This window comes from Medicago sativa, chromosome 8 (genome assembly GCF_051527215.1).
Source record: "Medicago sativa cultivar Bolivia chromosome 8, Bolivia_mono, whole genome shotgun sequence".
Classification (NCBI taxonomy): Eukaryota; Viridiplantae; Streptophyta; class Magnoliopsida; order Fabales; family Fabaceae; genus Medicago; species Medicago sativa.
In genome coordinates, this window is record NC_140756.1 from 30,989,479 (window position 1) to 31,008,753 (window position 19,275).

Below are 19,275 nucleotides of genomic sequence, written 5' to 3' on the forward strand. Positions count from 1 at the left end.
ATTTCGTGGATTACTGCAGAGTGCATAAAAGCAATTAAATGCAATTAGTCATAAATGTTGGAGAGTCTTATGTTAATATCATCATTGCAGTCATAATTGCTTTTAATAGGTAGTAATTGGTAGAGCAATTAGTGCATACTGCATAAAACAATTAAAAGCAATTCCTATACGAAAATATGCACCTAAAGCGGTTCTGTAATCAAGTCCTATACGAAAAGCAATTAAAAGCAATTAGTTATAGCAATTAAAAGCAATTCCTATACATAAAGCAATTAAAAGCAATTAGTGCATACTGCATAAAAGCAATTAAAAGCAATTCCTATACAAAAATATGCACCTAAAACGGTTCTGCAATCAAGTCCTATACGAAAAGCAATTAAAAGTAATTAGTTATAGCAATTAAAAGCAATTCCTATACGAAAATATGCACCTAAAACGGTTCTGCAATCAAGTCCTATACGAAAAGCAATTAAAAGTAATTAGTTATAGCAATTAAAAGTAATTCCTATACGAAAAGCAATAAAAGCAATTAGTGCATACTACATAAAAGCAATTAACCTTGATACGTATTAATTTTTGAAATAAGTACGTGCTAATCTTTCTTTTCCTCTTCATGAAATGTAACGTTATTAAGTTCCATAAATATCATTACTTTTTTCTTTTATTCGATTAGCACTACTAACCTTTTCCATTTCGTATGAGCAATAAGTTTCTTTTATTCACAATGATGTTAACGATTAGCAATAATGAGCAATAAGTTTCTATTATTCACAATCAAATATCATTAATCAATTTCAAAAAAAAAATTAAATTTGAATTGTTACATGGATGACAGTCAAATAAGTAATTCAATTTCTGTAATAGCTACGTGCTAATCTCACTTTCACTCTTCCTGAAATGTCATTAAGTTCCATAAATATCATTATTGTTTTCTTTTATTTGATTAGCAATAGCTACGTGGTAATTTTCATTTTATCCTTGCACGTAAATGTGAGTATCAAAATAAAATTGACTACTTGTTAATAGAATTGCACATAGCCCTGCATTGCTTGATCTTAAATCACATCATAAAGACAAACGCAGAGCATCAAAAAAGTACCATTTCCGTAAATAATGGAAACAGAAAATTTAACAAAAAATATATTGCATCAATTTTTTGTCGCCCATAGAAGATTTTTCGTGATATCTATACAATATTTTTTGCTTAAGGCTAGTTAAAACTAAAAGTGATGTAGTAAATCTTATTACGGTATCAATAAAATGTTATGAAGTAATTTGTTGATTATGTTGTCTTTATGGAGTCTTTATGGCTCCTATTCTAGTTGTCTATCGATCATGAATTGCATTGTAATTCAAAAAGAGAGCACACTAAACTGGAATGACAATAAAATAAATTTCATTAAAATGAAAAGATAATTCAAAAACATCAAAATGGATCCATCTACGTAAACCCTAAAAACTGAACTCCGTCAATTGCATTGCAGACATCGAACTCTCACGACAGTTGGGCGCTTGACTTGAATGTAGATGGTGTCGTTCATGCCAGCATGTGGAAACCCAACTTTAACCATGACACTTTCCTCAAGTATGCGCGCCTGAACCATTCTTTTCCATCCTCCACCAAGCTTGATGTGGTGATGTGGCATGGTTCCAAATATAGTGATGCAATTCCACTTGTTTCCACAATCATCAATCATTGTCAATGAAGTGGTCTTTTTCCCGATAGTTAAATCACACAGGCCCTTGTAAATAAGCATCTGCAAAAAAAATTCGTATATAAAACCAAATTTTTATATGAGGTGATAGAAATGGACATGATAAAAAAACAATGTAATACAAAAACAAAATACCATAAACCAGAAGTGACATCAAAACCAGTTAAATACTTCTCCACCAAATTTGAAAATTTATGTCATCATGATGGAATGTGAGGATTTCACTTGTGACCGGAACGCCTTCAAATGCAAAGGCTGGCACGATAATTTTCTCAATTTCAAATTTCATAGAAGGAATAGAAAGAGGAGGATCCACAACACGTCCTGATCGATTAATCACATTAATCCCAAACTGTCCAGCACCGGTAAACACCATCAAAGATCAAAGAAAGAAGATCAAAGGAGCTGAAAAAGATCAAAGATTCAAAAAAATTAGCGCAAGCTGAAAAATATAAACGAAACAACACATAAGAGATCAAGAAAGAAGATGAAACATTGTACCCTTCAAGGAGTGCATTGCTAAGAGAGTTAGTGCATCACTTTCCATTGTTTTGAAGTCTAAATTGTTTTGAAGTAAAAATGATGGTAGGAGAGGATAATTGGTATGCAGTCGTTAATATTAAAAGTTTCTACAGTTAACATGAGGAGATGATATGGTTTAAAAGTTTGTAGGGGGTTGTTAATCGAATTGGCATTAACTACGTTTTCAATTGTCATTAATAGTGTGTTAATCGTTTTAAATTGCATTAAAAGTGTGTTATTTGTTTTCAATTAGCATTAACTATGTTATCCTTTATTATAAAAGCTAGAGTTGTTTGGCTACAATGTTTGCCCTAATTCACCATATTTTGCCCTAATGCCTAGCATTTTTTCCTTTATTATAAAAGCTAGAGTTGTTTGGCTACAATGTTTGCCCTAATTCACCATATTTTGCCCTAATGCCTAGCATTTTTCCCTCCTAAACAAGTATTAATTGCTACTCTAATCTCACCCGTTCAAACTCTATTTTCACATTTGATCACACCCGTTGATTCAAACTCTAAAAATGTTTCCTCATATAACTTCGTTAATGCAATTAAAGATGTATTAAATGCTAATCAATTCATTTAACAATCCCCTACACTAATTGCTAATAAAAAAAATCATAAACATCCATTAAAACGAACTTATATCAATTGGTCACGAAAAATAAAAGCTAGACTTGCTTGGCTACCATGTTTGCCCTAATTCACCCTATCCTTTCTTATAAAAGCTAGAGTTGCCAAGCTATCATGTTTGCCCTAATCGCCCCCTCTTTTTCCCTCCTAAGCAATTATATGATCTTAGCCGTTGATGTGAATTCCTTGCTAATCTAATCTCAGCCGTTGATTCAAATGATATGTTTCAAACTACTCATTTCCTATCTCATACAGATGCGTCATAATGTCGATTAAAATCGTAGTTAATGCCAATCAAATCACCCTAACTCCCAACGATTAGTAAACTTTTCTATTTAGGGAATCATATCGTATGTATTCATTTAGCGAATAAAATCGTAACTACTCATTTCCTATCTCATACAAATGTGTCATAATGTCCATTAAAATCGTAGTTAATGTCAATCAAATCACCAAAACTCCCAACGAGTAGTAAACTTTTCTATTTAGGGAATCATATCGTATGTATTCATTTAGCGAATAAAATCGTAGTTAATGCCAATTAGTGCCCTAATCACCCCCTTTTTCCCTCCAAATCAATTATATGATCGCTGCCTTTGATGTATTCATTGTTGGTTACCGTGGTTGATGGAAAACTATCTTGCAAAAGATGCAAGGAATGCAAAAGCGCTGTTCCGAGGTAAATATGCCGCTTTTTATATGAAACATATCAATGAAAATAATTAAATTGGATTATAACTGATATCATTAATCAATCCATTGTAGGTTCAAGCTACATGTCATTGTCATGGATGATTATGGCTCGACAACATTTGTTCTCTTTGATTGTATTGTCACCCAGTTCATAGGAAGGAATGTCCAAAACTTAATTGCAGAAATTAACAAGGTTGCTTTCTTATTCTTAGTTTTATATTTTATATGCAGATTCAAGTCAACACTAATCACTACAAACTCCCAATTGCTTGGTGCAGCCTGAGAACAAGTCAATTGGTTATCCTATTGATTTCAACTTTTTTGTGGACAAAAAAATGCTCTTTAAGGTGGAGGTTAGTGATGGTAATATCAATAGGAAGTGGAGGAACTATGGTGTCAAAAGGGCTACTGATGATGTTGAAGTCATCAATGAATTCATCAAGAAATACAATCTCAAGTTTTCTTTTGTTTATATTTTTTTTGTACTATCATATCGGTATGGATTCTTGCGCATGCCGTTATATATTAGAATTTTGACACGGAAGAAACTGTCTTTTTAACAGGATTCAACTGATGATGATGGTGTTGATACGGAATTAGAGTTGACTGCGTTGGGTAGTGATGCCAATAATTTGGTGATAAATTTATAAGCAGACTAATTGATCTTATGCTTTTATAGCATTCTGATGGCCGAATTATATCATCCTGATATGCCTTTATTCTCCTTTTAGGATTTGGCTGAGTTAGATGATTCTTGCAGCAACTCCAACAAACTGGGAACTCTGTCAACCACATCTGAAAGAAAGAGATCTTCTGATGGTAATACTTCAGCTGGAGGTGGTGTCATAGAAATTGGGGAGGAATCTATAACCAAACCAACTAAAATGGTTCATGTGAAAGTTGAGCCAAAAGAAAAATAATGAGTTTCTCTTCAGCGGTCTTTTCTGCTTTTCTCTGCGAAATAATGAGTTGAACCTTCAGACAAATATTGAGTTTCTATGAAAGTTGAACAATTTTAATCTGCTTTCTTTTCTGCGTTTTTCTACTTAGATTGAGTATTTATCTTTTTCGTTTATGGTTTTGTAATCCAAACAGCATCTATGGAGTATATTTACAATTCTGCATTTCTAGCAACCAAATTTATCTAGCAACAATTTTGTTTCAAGTTATATTTACCGAATTTATCAAGTAATATATATGATCTGTTAATAGGTCAAAAATGACATGGATCCAATTTGAAATTTACAGTTAGGCTATAACTATGAAAATATATATTATTCGAAGCATATTTCGACTCGACGACTAAGGATTTGTAGATGCTCACTTTTTAGTAGTAGTTTCTGAAGTCTAATATTTTTGAAATACATACAATATTAGCATGTCAAAACTTTTACAGATCCCTGAAACAATCACATCTATATAAAAATCAATTGTTTTTTCATAACGTAAACTTTTAAAAATTTCAGTCACTTTTGCGCAATCACAACTATATGAAAATTAATCGTTTTGCATATATCCTCTCTCAGGTGGGGTGTAGCATTACTACAGATACCTTTGTCAACATGCTGCAGGTTTCAAAGATGATTTCTGTAGTATTTCCTTCCCACGAACATATAACTGTCTACTACGTTTTAAATGTATAGTTTTTTTTCATATAATGTCACAAGAAATCCTAACCGTTTTCTTATGACTTTACAAAGCAATACGCGGTTAAAATTTTTAATCAATAGGAATTACTACCAATTGATTTACAGTGATCATTTACATTAAAAACTTTCTATAAAGCCATACGCGGTACAAGTGAGAATTTCCGTGAATTATTTCTTATGACTTTACAAAGCAATACGCGGTTAATGCTTTTAATTGCTGCAATTAATAGGAATTACTACCGTTTGATTTACAAGGGCCATTTACATTAAAAACTTTCTATAAATCAATGCGCGGTGCAAGCGAGAATGTCCATGAATTAACGTTGTGAGTATTTACAAAGCAATACGCGGTTAAGGCTATTAATTGCTGCAATTAATAGGAATTAATACCAATTGATTTACAATTGTCATTTACGTTAAAAACTTTCTATAAAGAGTTGTCTTCTCCCTTTAACTTTGTGCAGATTTTCGATTCAAAGGGTGCGATATTCGGCGATGTACGCGTAAGTGAGTTTCTATTTATATATTGAGGTCATATTTATACATCTAGCCATTATAAACTAACCTATTGGCGCTATATAATATATATTTTAATTTTTTTGTTGTTTTGCTTTTTTTCAATTCCAGTGATTTATACGATTGAGTTTCAAACCTTTTTGTTATGTATGCTACCATTTCATTTTGTTATGTATGATATAAAACTTCTATCGCCAATGTATGGTTACATTATTTTTATTGTTCCGATCAAGTTTTACGTGGTTGGACCCGTGCGGTAGCACGGGTCATTGGTCTAGTATGAGAGAAAATGAGGAGTTTGAGAATAGAGATCGAACCAACGGGTGAGATTAGATTAGCATGTTTAGGAGGGGAAAAATGCTAGGGATTAGGGCAAATTAGGGCAACATGTTTGCTAGCCAAGTCTAGCTTTTATAATAAAGGATCTTTTCGATAAACATCAAAACTTTCTGGATCATCTCAATACACAATTTTACTGAATTGACATATTCACAATTTGTCAAAACAAGAAATATTAACAAAAAAAATTATTTTTAACTAGCCTTCGACGGTCGTGTCTGCGCTAATGCCAATAAATTACAAACAATATCTTTTGTGAAATTTTGATTAAAATTATAGGAATAGATAAAAAATAGTTTTTCCTTCTAAATAAAAGATAATAGATATTTTATACTTTCGTATTGTCATAAAATATACTTATTGTCATGACCCAAAATACACAATCGTGACCGGCGCACGAACTAGAACATCCTAGTCCGGCAAGCCTATTGACGACACTTGACAAACTATAATTTAAACAATTCTGAATTTGACTTTCATTTCAAAATAATAGCTACGAAAATTTCGACAGAGTATCCTTTGTATTTTCAACATTTCCAAGATGTAAATCCTGTTCATAAACTATTATCATCAACCAGAATTCCAAAGTGACATTTTACATATTTGTACAACTCAAAGTGAGACATTTCTAAACTCCAAATAGCTGCAGATACTCTGATTCAACATATACATAAACAAAAGAGACATCCATCAAGGAAACCTACCACAGAGTGACACAGATGAACTTCAAGTCTACTAGTAGCTTTCTACTTTGCTGCTTGGGAATCTGAAAAAAAATAGAAAATGAAAGAGTAAGCCATAAGGACTTAGTGAGAGACAACAACCATCACCAACTAGAAGGGAAACACACATGGGCACGATTACTTACTTTATCAAATCAAATTTAATTTACAAAGTTATTAGCCGTATAAAAATGTAATAAACTCACAATCAAGTGTGCCATGAAGATTAAAAATCTTTGTAAATTTATTAAACCCAATAAGACTATATTACAATTTCAATGTTGTAAAGAAGTGAACCCAAATCCGCAACTTTAAAGAAAATATAGAAATCGCGTATAATGGAAAAGGAAATAGAAATAATCAAATCCAAATAGAATATAAAATCAAATTTCATTTAATAATACCAAAATAATCAACTTTAAAGAAAGTATCAAAATCTTACTTTAATGAAAATAATCAAATGGGTGAATCGAGAACTAGCTCCATCTCGTTAATAGCCCTCTCCTCCTATTGGTGGCCTTTCCATAGGGGCGGCTCCATCTAACGGATAGCTCTTTTCCCTCGACTCAAAAACAAAAATGTTTTTAAAGTATAGTAAACTCAATATAGTAAAATAATCAAAATGGGTGAATCGAGAACTAGCTCCATCTCGTTGATAGCCCTCTCCTCCTATTGGTGGCCTTTCCATAGGGGCGGCTCCATCTAACGGATAGCTCTTTTCTCTCGACTCAAAACAAAATGTAAAACATTTTGAATTAGGGAGATTACCTCTCATTGATAGCCCTCTCCTCCTAATGGTGGCCTTTCCATAGGGGCGGCTCCATCTAATGGGGTAACTCTAACTAATTGAAATTACGTACTAGGTGCACCTAGGTCGTCGTCATTTAAACCATAATTTTCAAAACAAATTCTCTAAACATCTCACAAACCATATTTTCAACATATCGGATCAAAATATGTACCATCAAAACTCAATTGAAAATCTACTACTTGTAGCCATAAGTAAATCTAAATCAAATCCACGTCGAGGACATATTAATACCAAAATCTTCGGAAAAAAAAACAATTCCAAAAACATATCAAAACTAGTTTTTAGAATCATATCGAAACTAGTGCCCAATATATATGCAATCAAATCTCCATTAATATATCCTAAATATATCCAAAACTTTGTAAATCACAAGTAGCGTCAGAGTGAGTATATATTAATATCGAAAATTCCCAAAAACATATATATCAAAACCATATTTCTCCATATCTCAAAACTCATGTCATAGTATATGCAATCAAACCTCTATTTCAAATCATTTGCTCAATAAGTTATAGATAAATTCAAATAGAGACCATAAAAATATCGATGACTTTAAACATAAGTATCAATGAGAAGAAATATGTTCGAAGGGTGTGTTCCCCATTTTTATAAACACTTTAACATAGAAAATTATCAAAATATCAATAATATTAATAGTGAAAATATGTGATAATGATCGTTATCAACTCACAGTTATGACGAATCAACTAAGTTTGCTCACTAGCCACTCCTGAAAAAGCATCTGAAGCGTCCGGCGTCATATCTGACCATCAATAATATTTTCTTATGAATTAGAAACTCATTCTACTACTTCACTAATTATAGTTAACCATAAAATCCCCATAGTATATATTCTAACCTCTAAATAATTTCTAAACAAACTAACCATGTCTAAATTAGCACTAATTGAATTGTAAATTGATAAATATACCTCAAAGAGTCTCAATAGACAAGTTTTATGAGATGGGTATTCTTCTCCTTCTTTGGAGCACTAACTCAAATCTCAAATTCTACCCAATAGCACTTGTAAGAGATGATAAAGCCTTTTTGTGGAGAGAATTGTGTTACAGGTGATAATTGATTGCTTAATTTGGAATATGGAGAAGAAAAAAAAATGGAGAGGATGAAGAAAAGGGTTGGAACAGAGAAGAAGAAAAAGGAAAGGGAGTTGGATACGTGGAAGAAGAAAGAAAAAAGAATGATGAGCCTGGATCCTTCTTAATATTTATTTATTATTATTTTTTATTCTAACTTTTTCTTTTTAAATGAAACGGTACGTTTCACTTATCTTTTTTAATGATATCAACAATATAAAAAAAATATAACGTATATTCTTATCTTTTTAAATGGCATCAACAAAACAACATTTTTATATTCAAATGGAGTAGCTTAAATGCTATTTTGATCCCCCTATTTTTAAAATTGTTAACTTTTGATACCCCTATTTTCAAAACCAACTTTCTCATCTCCCTAGTTAGAAAGTCAACAAAAAAATTTGGTCCCCCTCCCCTTTAGATGATGTGGTAAGCTCATTAATAACGTGAATTCTACATGACATTGTCTATGTTGCACATCATTTCCACTTCATTAAAATTTAAAAATAATCATAAAGCTAAACCACAAATTAATATTAAAATTTAAAAAGAAAAAAAATTGGGAATAAAATTAGAAACCCTAAACCGCTCTTTGTTTCCCACATTGAAGAGAAAAAAATCCCAAATTGAAGTATACAAGAACAGATCCTTCAATTTGCTTTCAGATTCAACATTGATAGCCATCGATTTCGTCTTCTTCTTTTTTGTTTATTCTTTCTATATTCGTTCCAGATTCGTCTTCTTCAATTTTTTCAGTTTCGTTTCCAGCAGCGTTCAACTACGTTTAGCTTTTGTGAAAACCCAAAATCTGAATAACATAATGGTGTGAAGGGAATTGAGAAACGGACAAAAACAATGAAGAATAGTAGATTGAAACCAGTGAAAGAAGGAAATCGCGTGAAGGAAATCGTGTGAAGGAAGGAAACAATTGAAGGATGAACAAATTACGACTTTGGAAATCGAGCTAGAGGAAGAAGATTGAAGGAAACTCAATCTCCATTTTCATTTTTGGTTCCATTTTTCAGTTTGGAAATTTGGGAATAAAAGAACAGTTTAGGGTTTCTAACTTTATAGCAAATACCTATTTTATAGTTTTCATAATAGTGTTTGCTTGAGAGATGACATTGGACATTTTGTTAAACCAATGACCAATATTGTGAATACATATCCATTAAGTATCAGATTTTTTTTATAAAATATGTCATCAAATATCTATAAAATACTTTACAAATACCTATTTAAAAAAAAAATTAAGGTGGTAAAAGTGAGACAATATTGTGAAACTTTCGTAAACTTGTATACCATTATATTAAATTTCTTAGTTGTCTTGATGAGACTTAAAATGTTTTTGTTTTTATTACAAACTATTTTTCTTTTGTGTAGATGAAAATAATATGAGAGAGATGATAAAACGATCATGCTAAATTTGTCTAAAATATTTAACGTAAGTGTTAAACTCAGTACTGAATGCATTAAAATTACGTTACAAACTTCGTTTGAATGAAAAACAGCGAATACGAGCCTTATGTTGTATTATAAACACATACTAGTTGATGAACATAAGATACATAACCATATGTTTGTGCATAACAAGTACTGGCTACAAGTACGAATACACATTACGTGTATAAATACATAACATATCCAGGGGCGAATGGTTGTATATGAATGGGGTAGCATTGGCTACCCAAAAGAAGGAAAAAAACTTCAATAATTAATATAGTTTTGTATATAGCTATCCTGTTAATGTATTATTTGATATTTTGACTACTTCAAACAATTTAGTTAGTTTAAAGAGGGATGATATTAATATACTATTGATCATCTATTTAATTTAGTGTCAAATATAGATAAATTTGATTTCATAAAACTTCATAAAGCTCAACTTTTATATATAACTAGCGAAACGACGGGCATTCATGTGCCCGTCTTTCCGCTCTTTTATTGGGCTAACTTATGAAAATTATGAAATGTGTTTCTTTTGTGAAATTTTGATTTTGATTAAAACTAAAAATATAAAAAATATGAAGGAAAAAATAAAAATATAATTGTTTGTTGCTTTCAAGTTATAACAAACCAAACTAACCATGATTATATATTTCAATGACATCAACAATATAACAAAAAAAATATAATCTAAATTCTTTTTTTTTAATGACACCAACAACAATCTTAATTATCAAAAAAGTTGTTTAAGGGTATAATTGAGATAGTGAAAAAATAAGTATGAATATAATCATTTAGTTTGTTACACTTTTTAAATGATAAAGGAAATAAACCATACATACATACATACATACATACATACATACATACATACATACATACATACATACATACATACATACATACATACATACATACATACATACATACATACATACATACATACATATATATATATATATATATATATATATATATATATCGTGTTTGCTACATTTTTTAATATTTAAATTTAAATTTATTCTTATCTATTTGTTACATATGTTATTTGTATTGAAAATTGAGGCCAATTTTGGAAAGAGAAAAATTCAGCTCAAAGGAACTGAAAGGGGTTGTTTTCTTTATATATAACTAGTGGAAAGATGGGCACTATCGTGCCCGTCTGTGCGCTCTTTCTACTGCTATAACGCATGTGATTATTTTATTATGTTTGTTTGTATAATTTTGATTAAAAATTTTAAATTTTAAAATATTAATGGAAATTATTGATCTATTGATTTATAAACAAAATATTGTCAAGGCATATAACAAAATTATTTTTGAACTCAACATATTTTAGTTTGTCTGCATATAAAATTAAGATATAATAATGATCATTTATTGTTTATTCTAATAGTAATTAGTAACATCATCATAAATGTATAAATGACATGTTATGTAAAAGAAACATTGTTATGATTACGATAAAAGAATATCTTTAAAAGCTACATTTTTCGTAAAGTCTCCATCTTCTCCTTCTATTTTCCCTTCTTTAATGAGAACTTTTGTTGAATTTTAAGAAACTCCTCTTGATAAAGCTACATATAATTGACAATGCCTGAAAATATGTCGTGGAAGATAGATTCTCACATTGGGAATGATCTGGCCTTATGACTTATTTATGGTAATAACAAAACTTAGTCTAACTCACATTTGTTTTTAATTTAATTCTGGGAAAGAATGCTCTTTTTCCAGCATTGCTTCTTGTTAGGATTTCCACATCCAACATATTCTTAAATAAACCACGACATAACAATCGTGTCCCATTACACAGGCCATATCTAGGGTCTATGTTTCGCAACAACATCAAAGGTGCACCTTTTTTTACCTTTAAAATATGTGGTGGCATATTTTCTTGAGCAATTGCGTTTACAAATTCCTGTTGATATAAGTTATGAGTATCCCCTTCAACCTCGTCAAATGACAACAAATTATGTTCTTCTCTCAGAAACTGGTTGATAATTAATATTTAATATAGTGCTAACAATTTTTTTTCTAAAATACTTTGAGTCCTAATCTTTTTTTAGAGGATTTGAACTCCAATCTTTGACATTACTTTTTGCTCACATCTGTTACTAATTTTTTTTTAGAGGATTTAAAGTTCAATCTTTAACATTATATTTTGCTCACATTTGTTACTAATCATTTTTTCAGAAGATTTAAAGTCCAATCTTTAACATTATTTTTTGCTCACGTTTGTTACTAATCTTTTTTTTAGAGTATTTAAAGTTCAATCTTTAACATTATTATTTTTTGCTCACGTTTGTTACTAATCTTTTTTTAGAGGATTTAAAGTCCAATCTTTAACATTATTTTTTGCTTATGTTTGTTACTAATTTTTTTTAGAGGATTTAAAGTCCAATCTTTAACAATATATTTTTGCTCACGTTTGTTACTAATCTTTTTTTAGAGGATTTAAAGTCCAATCTTTAACATTATTTTTTGCTCACGTTTGTTACTAATCTTTTTTTAGAGGATTTACAGTCTAATATTTACCATTATTTTTTGCTGACGTTTGTTACAATTGATCAAAGGTTAAGGAAGAGTAACTTATATTAATAAAATCATATGGAAATACTGTTTTTTGTGCAAGTAATAAAATAATATGGAAATACTGTTTTTTGTGGAAGGGATATGAAAATACTTGGCAATCTTTGTCGGTTGTATTGAGGGGAACAATACAGATGTACAACATAAAATCGGCTGATAAAAAAGTAACATGAAATTTTGTTTTGTGCTAGTTTTCTGTGAGTTTGATATGTGGTTAACGAAGGTAAAAGAGGGTTAACGGGCACAATTAGTGACGTGGATTAGTAATCCACGTGTTATTTTATAATTGGCTAATAAGAACAGCTCATAAGGAATTGTGTATAAGTTTTCTCCTTAAATTAAATTTATTATTATCTATTTGTTACATGTGTTATTTGTATTTAAAATTAAAAGTTAAGGGTATTTTTGGAAAGAAAAGTCCAACCTAAAAGTGATTAAGTTTAATATATTATTTTTGAAAATATATTTTATTTCTTCTTTATATTTGGCCCTCTTGTAAAAAATTTGCTAGCTTCATCATTGAACATATCCACTAGTACATATTAATAATATATGAAACGTCCACAACATGATTTAAACAGCTTCCATCTGCTTATACCCTTTCTCACAAGTCACCTATATATCTGAAAAATAATAAAAGGATTGGGATGAGACATATTGTCTCAGTGATCTCCACCTTTCCTTTGGGGCTAGTGATTTGAGGAAATCTAGGATCACTAACTGTCTAGAAATTGCCTAGATTACAAGTTTTGACATAGTTTTAATATTCAAGACTTATTTATTAAGTTAGCGTGTAACGACCAATTAACCTGAGTTGATTTTACGGGATGGCCGGGTGGTGTAACCCCAGAACACCCCATGATTGTCCAGTAAAAATTCCTATCGTATCAAGCTAACAACGGAACTCCTCTTGTTGTCGGGAAGGTTTCCTTCCAAACTGACCTATCTAGAATAATCTAAAGCTTGCTAAGCCACGACTTATGTGAATATAATTTTTGTAACATATATCTGATATGTTTTTCTAATCATATGTATATCTGATACATTCCGTTGAATATGTTTTCATATTCTATATAACCTATTTAACCAGATTCCGATCACATTATGACTTTCAACTGAATTATCACCCCGGGAAAGCTAATGTGGTAGCAGATGCTTTGAATAGAAATTCCTTGCATATGTTGGCGCTTATGGTTAGAGAAATGGAATTGATCGAACAATTCAGAGATATTAGTTTGGTATGTGAGGTGACGCCTAGTTGTGTGAAGTTGGGTATGCTGAAGCTGAGAAGCCATGTGTTAGAAGAAATTAAAAAGGGCAAAAAATGGTTTTGAGGTTGATTGACCGTTTAGTGCTAATCAATCATGGTAAAAAGGTGGATTTTAGAATAGATGAGAATGGGATTGTGAGATTTCAAGATGGGTTATGTGCCAAATTCGATAGAGCTAAAGCAGAGCATCCAAGAAGAAGGTCACAGAAGTGATTTGAGCATACACCCGGGGGCTAATAAAATGTATCAGGACCTTAAGAAAATATTTTGGTGGCCAGCTATGAAGAAATATTCTGGATTTATGAAACCGTTAAGTATTCATAAGTGGAAATATGACAGTATTTTGATGGATTTTGTGGAGGTTTACCAAAGACCGCGAAGGAAAGTGATTCGATTTGGGTCGTTGTGGATAGATTGACTAAATCGGCTAATTTCATTCTTATATGAATCAATCACCCGTTGCAGAAGATAGCTGAGATTTATATTGAACAAATAGTTAAGCTGCATAGTGTTCCTTCGAGTATTGTTTCAGATAGAGACTCGAGGTTTACATCGAGATTCTGGGAAAGTTTGCAAGGAGCTTTGATATGATAGTATGTAGTGAACTAATTTAGAGAATAACAAATATGGTAATTGGCTCCTGAATCTAATATCCAAGAGTTTGATTTAATACAAGTCAAGCAATGTGATATAGGTAAAGAATAATGAATATTACATGATCCATAAGTTTCAACTAGTTTAGGATCAGTTGAAACTGAAGTGCTGACATGATTCACTATCGATTGAGGTGATGCAATCTTAGAAGATTTATCATATTTTTCTTTAGTAAAGAACCAAGTTTGGTTCCATTAATTGTTATAGATATTTTAGAACAAGTCTACTACTTGGCTACTAAAGCAATTAACCCCACAATAGTTCAAACAAGCAGAGACCAAATAACAACTGGCTGATGTTTTTTTTTTTTGGTGGAAAACTGGATGATGATTTTTTTATTAAAGATGAACGATTAGAGGGAACATGTAGCCGTTATATTTCATCATAAAAAAAACCTTAATGGACCATTTATGTCAGCATGATTTAACATGGCAATAGAAATGGTTAATTTTCAATTTTAGTTGAAATGGCATCCTCAAGGTTTGTTGTATTTTAGATTTCTATCCCTAAAATAAGTTCAGGGATGCTGAGACACCCATCTCTTAATCACCATTAATAAGGATAGTGACGAACAATAGAATTCAATTAAACAAAAACATCATCCAAAATAGAACTCAATCAATGATGGATCTACACCTTTTTCTGTAAATTATAAGAGAAGGTTTAGTACCATTAATTTTAAATACGAAATTATGAAATATAATAAAAACTTATAATATCACTCTATTCCAATGCAAACAATGAGTAATTGATCAGCCGGTGTGAAGAGATGCCTTGAACATAGAATTGTAATTTCTTTTATTTGTTTCAAATGTTTTCCTGAAACTAGAGAACTCCCAATATACCATGAATTGTGTTAAGAGTCCCACATTGGTTAGGAGTTGGCCTGACAATTTGTTTATAAGTGGGGGCAATCCTCACCTCACAAGCCGGTTTTGTGGGGTTGTGTTAGGCCCAACCACCATTTCTAATATGGTATCAGAGCCTCTTCACGATTATGGGCCACCTGTTGTCAGGTTTCCGTTATCGGGCCACCCGTCATTTATGTTCACGCTTCAGATGTGTAATCCTGAGCGTGAGGGGGTGTGTTAAGAGTCCCACATCGGTTAGGAGTTGGCCTGACAATTTGTTTATAAGTGGGGGCAATCCTCACCTCACAAGCCGGTTTTGTGGGGTTGTGTTAGGCCCAACCACCATTTCTAATAAATTGTTCCCACACGTCGTCTCCCATCCAACTGCGACATTTTAGTTGTATACGTGGCTGGAAGTTAAAGAAATGCTGAACCTGCAAAGTATAGGATAGTAATTTATTCTTGAACTTCAGTAGTTTTGTACAAAAAGATACTCCCTTCCAATGTTCCGCAAATCGAGTGTTAACACTCCGAGTTTACCGAATTTACGTTTTTAGGTACCAAAATCGTGTTAACTCTGAGGTAAACTCGGTTTCTGGTAAACTCGGAAGGTTTGACGAGTTTGACCGAGTTAACACTCGGTAAACTCGTGTAAACTCGACCGAGTTTACCGAGATTTACGAATTTACATCTAAAAAAAATAAAATAAAAATTGGCGCTTTTTTTGGGCCCATTTTTTTTAAAACCTAATTCCTTTTCTACAAATCCAAATACTGAAACTTTTACCGAACAGTTACCTTTACAGTAACACGTTCCTAGTTCTCAAACCATGAACAGGGGAGCACATACCAGTTAGGGTTGCAATTCCGACGGTGGAAATTCAGATTTCGACGCTGGTGATTGCGACGCTGGTTAGGGTTGCGGTGGTGGTGTTTGTTGACCTTTTGAAGAAATTAACTAGGTTATTTTTTAGATAGTTTTATTAACAACGTTAGAAACTTGTGAAACTTGCTTTTTTGGATGGTTTTATGGATGCAAGACTTGTGAAACTTATGATTTTGTGCGTTAATTTTTGTATTTTGATGCTAAGTTTAACATGACGTTTTATTATGGTAGTTTGATATAATTTGCCTTTGTAATTAAGTCATATTTTGCATTATTGACCTATTTACAATATTATATTAGCTTATATATGTCTTGCATATAATAAATGTTATATAATTTTAATTTTAGGTAAACTCGTACGAGTTCTCGAGTCGAGTTTACCTAGGTAAAACGAGTTGAGGTAAACTCTCGAGTTGCAAAACCTTGCTCCCTTCTCTTAAGTAGATGACTTTACACCTGAGGCAAACATGAATTTTTCAATACTTGGTAAAAATGTGTTGTGGCTCAGTCTCACCAAAACTCCATATTCAAATATTTTATTAAAGTTCATTTTTATTTATTGTTGTAATTAGGGAGACAACAACGAATTTTCACAGGAATAAATCACAACTGCGTTCAAATTTGATACATCGGTGTCATATTTCATAAGACAATTTGACTATCATTAAAGTAATATCGTAAATGAAATCCCTAAAACCTGAACTTTTTCCCACATACATTAAAAGGCTTCGGTATCTTATTTCATACAACAATTTGACTATGATTAAAGTGATATCGTAAATGAAATCCCTAAAACTTGAATTTTTGCCCACATACATAAAGAGGCAACATGTTACAGACAACAAAATGTTCAACGACATAATGTAAAATTTAACAACTTATGGGTTTTTCGAAATGCCAGTCAGTTTAGAGAGTGCCTGCAATTTTTTGAATGGCGCAGGAACATGGAATTTTCTTTTCTTCTGGCTAAATTGGTAATCACGAGTAATTTCTTCACCAGCTAATATGTCCCTCTTTGCAAAGAATCCAAAGGGTGGCAGCACCAGCAACAACCATGTCAGTTTGGCGTAAAGGACCATATGAGAAGTCATTGTTGTGTGTGGATCCCTTGAAAACTATCTCCCAAAGATAGCGCAGCAAAATCTGTCAATGGTTAAAGAAACTAACTGCAGAAAAAATAAAAATGAAAGCATTTTAGTAATCCCAAAAAAAAAAAAAATCAATGTGACACCTAGGTGATTGTATCAGTAAGACATAATATCAAGAGACTTTAATGTGATGGTATGGTATCTAGTGTTATCGATTAGGTATTTTCAATTGAAACTTGTTGAACAGATTTTTCAACATTTAATTATCAGACATAGCCAATTTGAAAAGCAAAACAAGATCAACATCATAATCTATACATGATACTTCTATACATATCAATATCAATAAATATCAATATCGTGAATCAGTAAACATGTAAAAGATAATTCAATACATGATCAAAATCAATATCTATAAATATCAAAGTCTTGAATGTCATTACCATAATTCAATGAACTAGCCCTAAACATAAAATCTAAAGTGGATTTCTGAGTACCAATTTTTGTGGACACATTCTTTTGAATTTCTTACCTCAGATCCCATCATGTACGAATTTCTCGCTTCTTAATCAAAGAAATCACACTCGAAATTGAACCACCAAAGAAAGGATATAATAGATGATGACAAGAAATTAAAATCACGAAGGACTCTCATCATCAGGTCGCAGTGAACCTGCAACAAGTTGTTCCGGTAAAAAAAAAAAATTAAAATAAGAAGACGGAAGTAGCAGAAATGACAATGAATAGATGCAATCAGATCCAATGCGCATACCTGTGTGTAGTTAAACCAATGGAACGTTTTCTCTACATTTGGTTGAAATGATTGACGGCAGACAATAATGTGAAGAGCAGCCAGGGTTCCTTTCCACAAACCCTACCTATCTAATATATAGCATTGAGCAACTTTTTGCTTTGGACCAAAAACACCTCATTTTCTTTTAAAAAGATGGGCAATTATGTAATTTAGAATTTAATATTTTTTTATTAAATAATTTGTTGTACTCATATATGAGTTCTTTTTTGCCTACAAATGATGTGCAACTCTCATTTAAGGCCAAACAATATTACAAAATAAACATTTCTTTATAGCACAAGTAGTGTCGCAAAGGGACAAAAAATAGTATTAAAATCAAGACAAGCAAAAGGGTTGGACCACCACAAATGAAAGTAGATGAAAGAATGAGAGTTTTGCGATCTCAACAGCCACCAAGAAAGATGTTTGATGCGGTCCAGTAACCGATCCAATGTTAATTCTTTTATTAAAAAAAAAAAAACCTTGCATTGCGGTCCTTTCAAACAATATAATTAGTATCCAACCATACAACTTGAAGTCCAACACAATTATCTTTCTTGAAACCATTTGAAACTCCAAATTGACCCGCATGTTCCAAAACATCAGCTGGATTAATAGTTGAAATACCCAACCAATGAAGAATGAAATCTCAATTACCGCTAAAAGATTCACTCCTTACAAAAAAAAATGTACAATTGATTCTTCTTTCCCGTAACCTCTTACGTAGGTCATTCAGACATGAATCATCATTCCACGACAGGTTAAATTGTTTCTTCCTAATCCCCACATATTGATTCTTCTTTCCCGTAACCTCTTACGTAGGTCATTCAGACATGAATCATCATTCCACGACAGGTTAAATTGTTTCTTCCTAATCCCCACATAGTAGACTCATTTATGTTTTTCTGCAATAAGTTCTCGAGTTTTATGCTTACTTTTATTCTATACGTACACCAGTAGTTTGCTAAGCGTAATTCTATTTTATGCTTTCTGTAATTGTATG

General features: G+C 31.7%; 1 protein-coding gene and 2 long non-coding RNA genes across 3 annotated transcripts; all 3 read right to left on the reverse strand.

The window, feature by feature from the left end:
- Positions 1 to 1,469: 1,469 nt before the first annotated feature.
- LOC146898354 (uncharacterized) lies at positions 1,470 to 2,091 on the reverse strand. The gene is made up of 2 exons (XM_085736544.1): positions 1,948 to 2,091; positions 1,470 to 1,757 (listed from the first exon to the last, which is right to left on the reverse strand). Exons 1-2 carry the CDS (start codon positions 2,089 to 2,091, stop codon positions 1,470 to 1,472), a joined length of 432 nt encoding a protein of 143 aa, XP_085592670.1.
- Positions 2,092 to 6,559: 4,468 nt separating this feature from the next.
- Positions 6,560 to 8,802, reverse strand: LOC146898355 (uncharacterized). Its single transcript, XR_015021953.1, has 3 exons — positions 8,534 to 8,802; positions 8,294 to 8,365; positions 6,560 to 6,835 (listed from the first exon to the last, which is right to left on the reverse strand). It is a non-coding gene; the product is annotated as an uncharacterized LOC146898355 (long non-coding RNA).
- An 8,271-nt stretch (positions 8,803 to 17,073) lies between these two features.
- LOC146898356 (uncharacterized) lies at positions 17,074 to 18,995 on the reverse strand. Its single transcript, XR_015021861.1, has 3 exons — positions 18,252 to 18,995; positions 18,012 to 18,152; positions 17,074 to 17,557 (listed from the first exon to the last, which is right to left on the reverse strand). It is a non-coding gene; the product is annotated as an uncharacterized LOC146898356 (long non-coding RNA).
- Between the last annotated feature and the right edge of the window lie 280 nt (positions 18,996 to 19,275).

Coding starts and splice junctions, on each gene's coding strand:
- LOC146898354 (XM_085736544.1), bottom strand. CDS start 2,091: ATGGTGTTTACCGGTGCTGGACAGTTTGGGATTAATGTGATTAATCGA. Junction 1,758..1,947: donor TTGCATTTGAAGGCGTTCCG/GTCACAAGTGAA, acceptor TTTTTTTTGCAG/ATGCTTATTTACAAGGGCCT.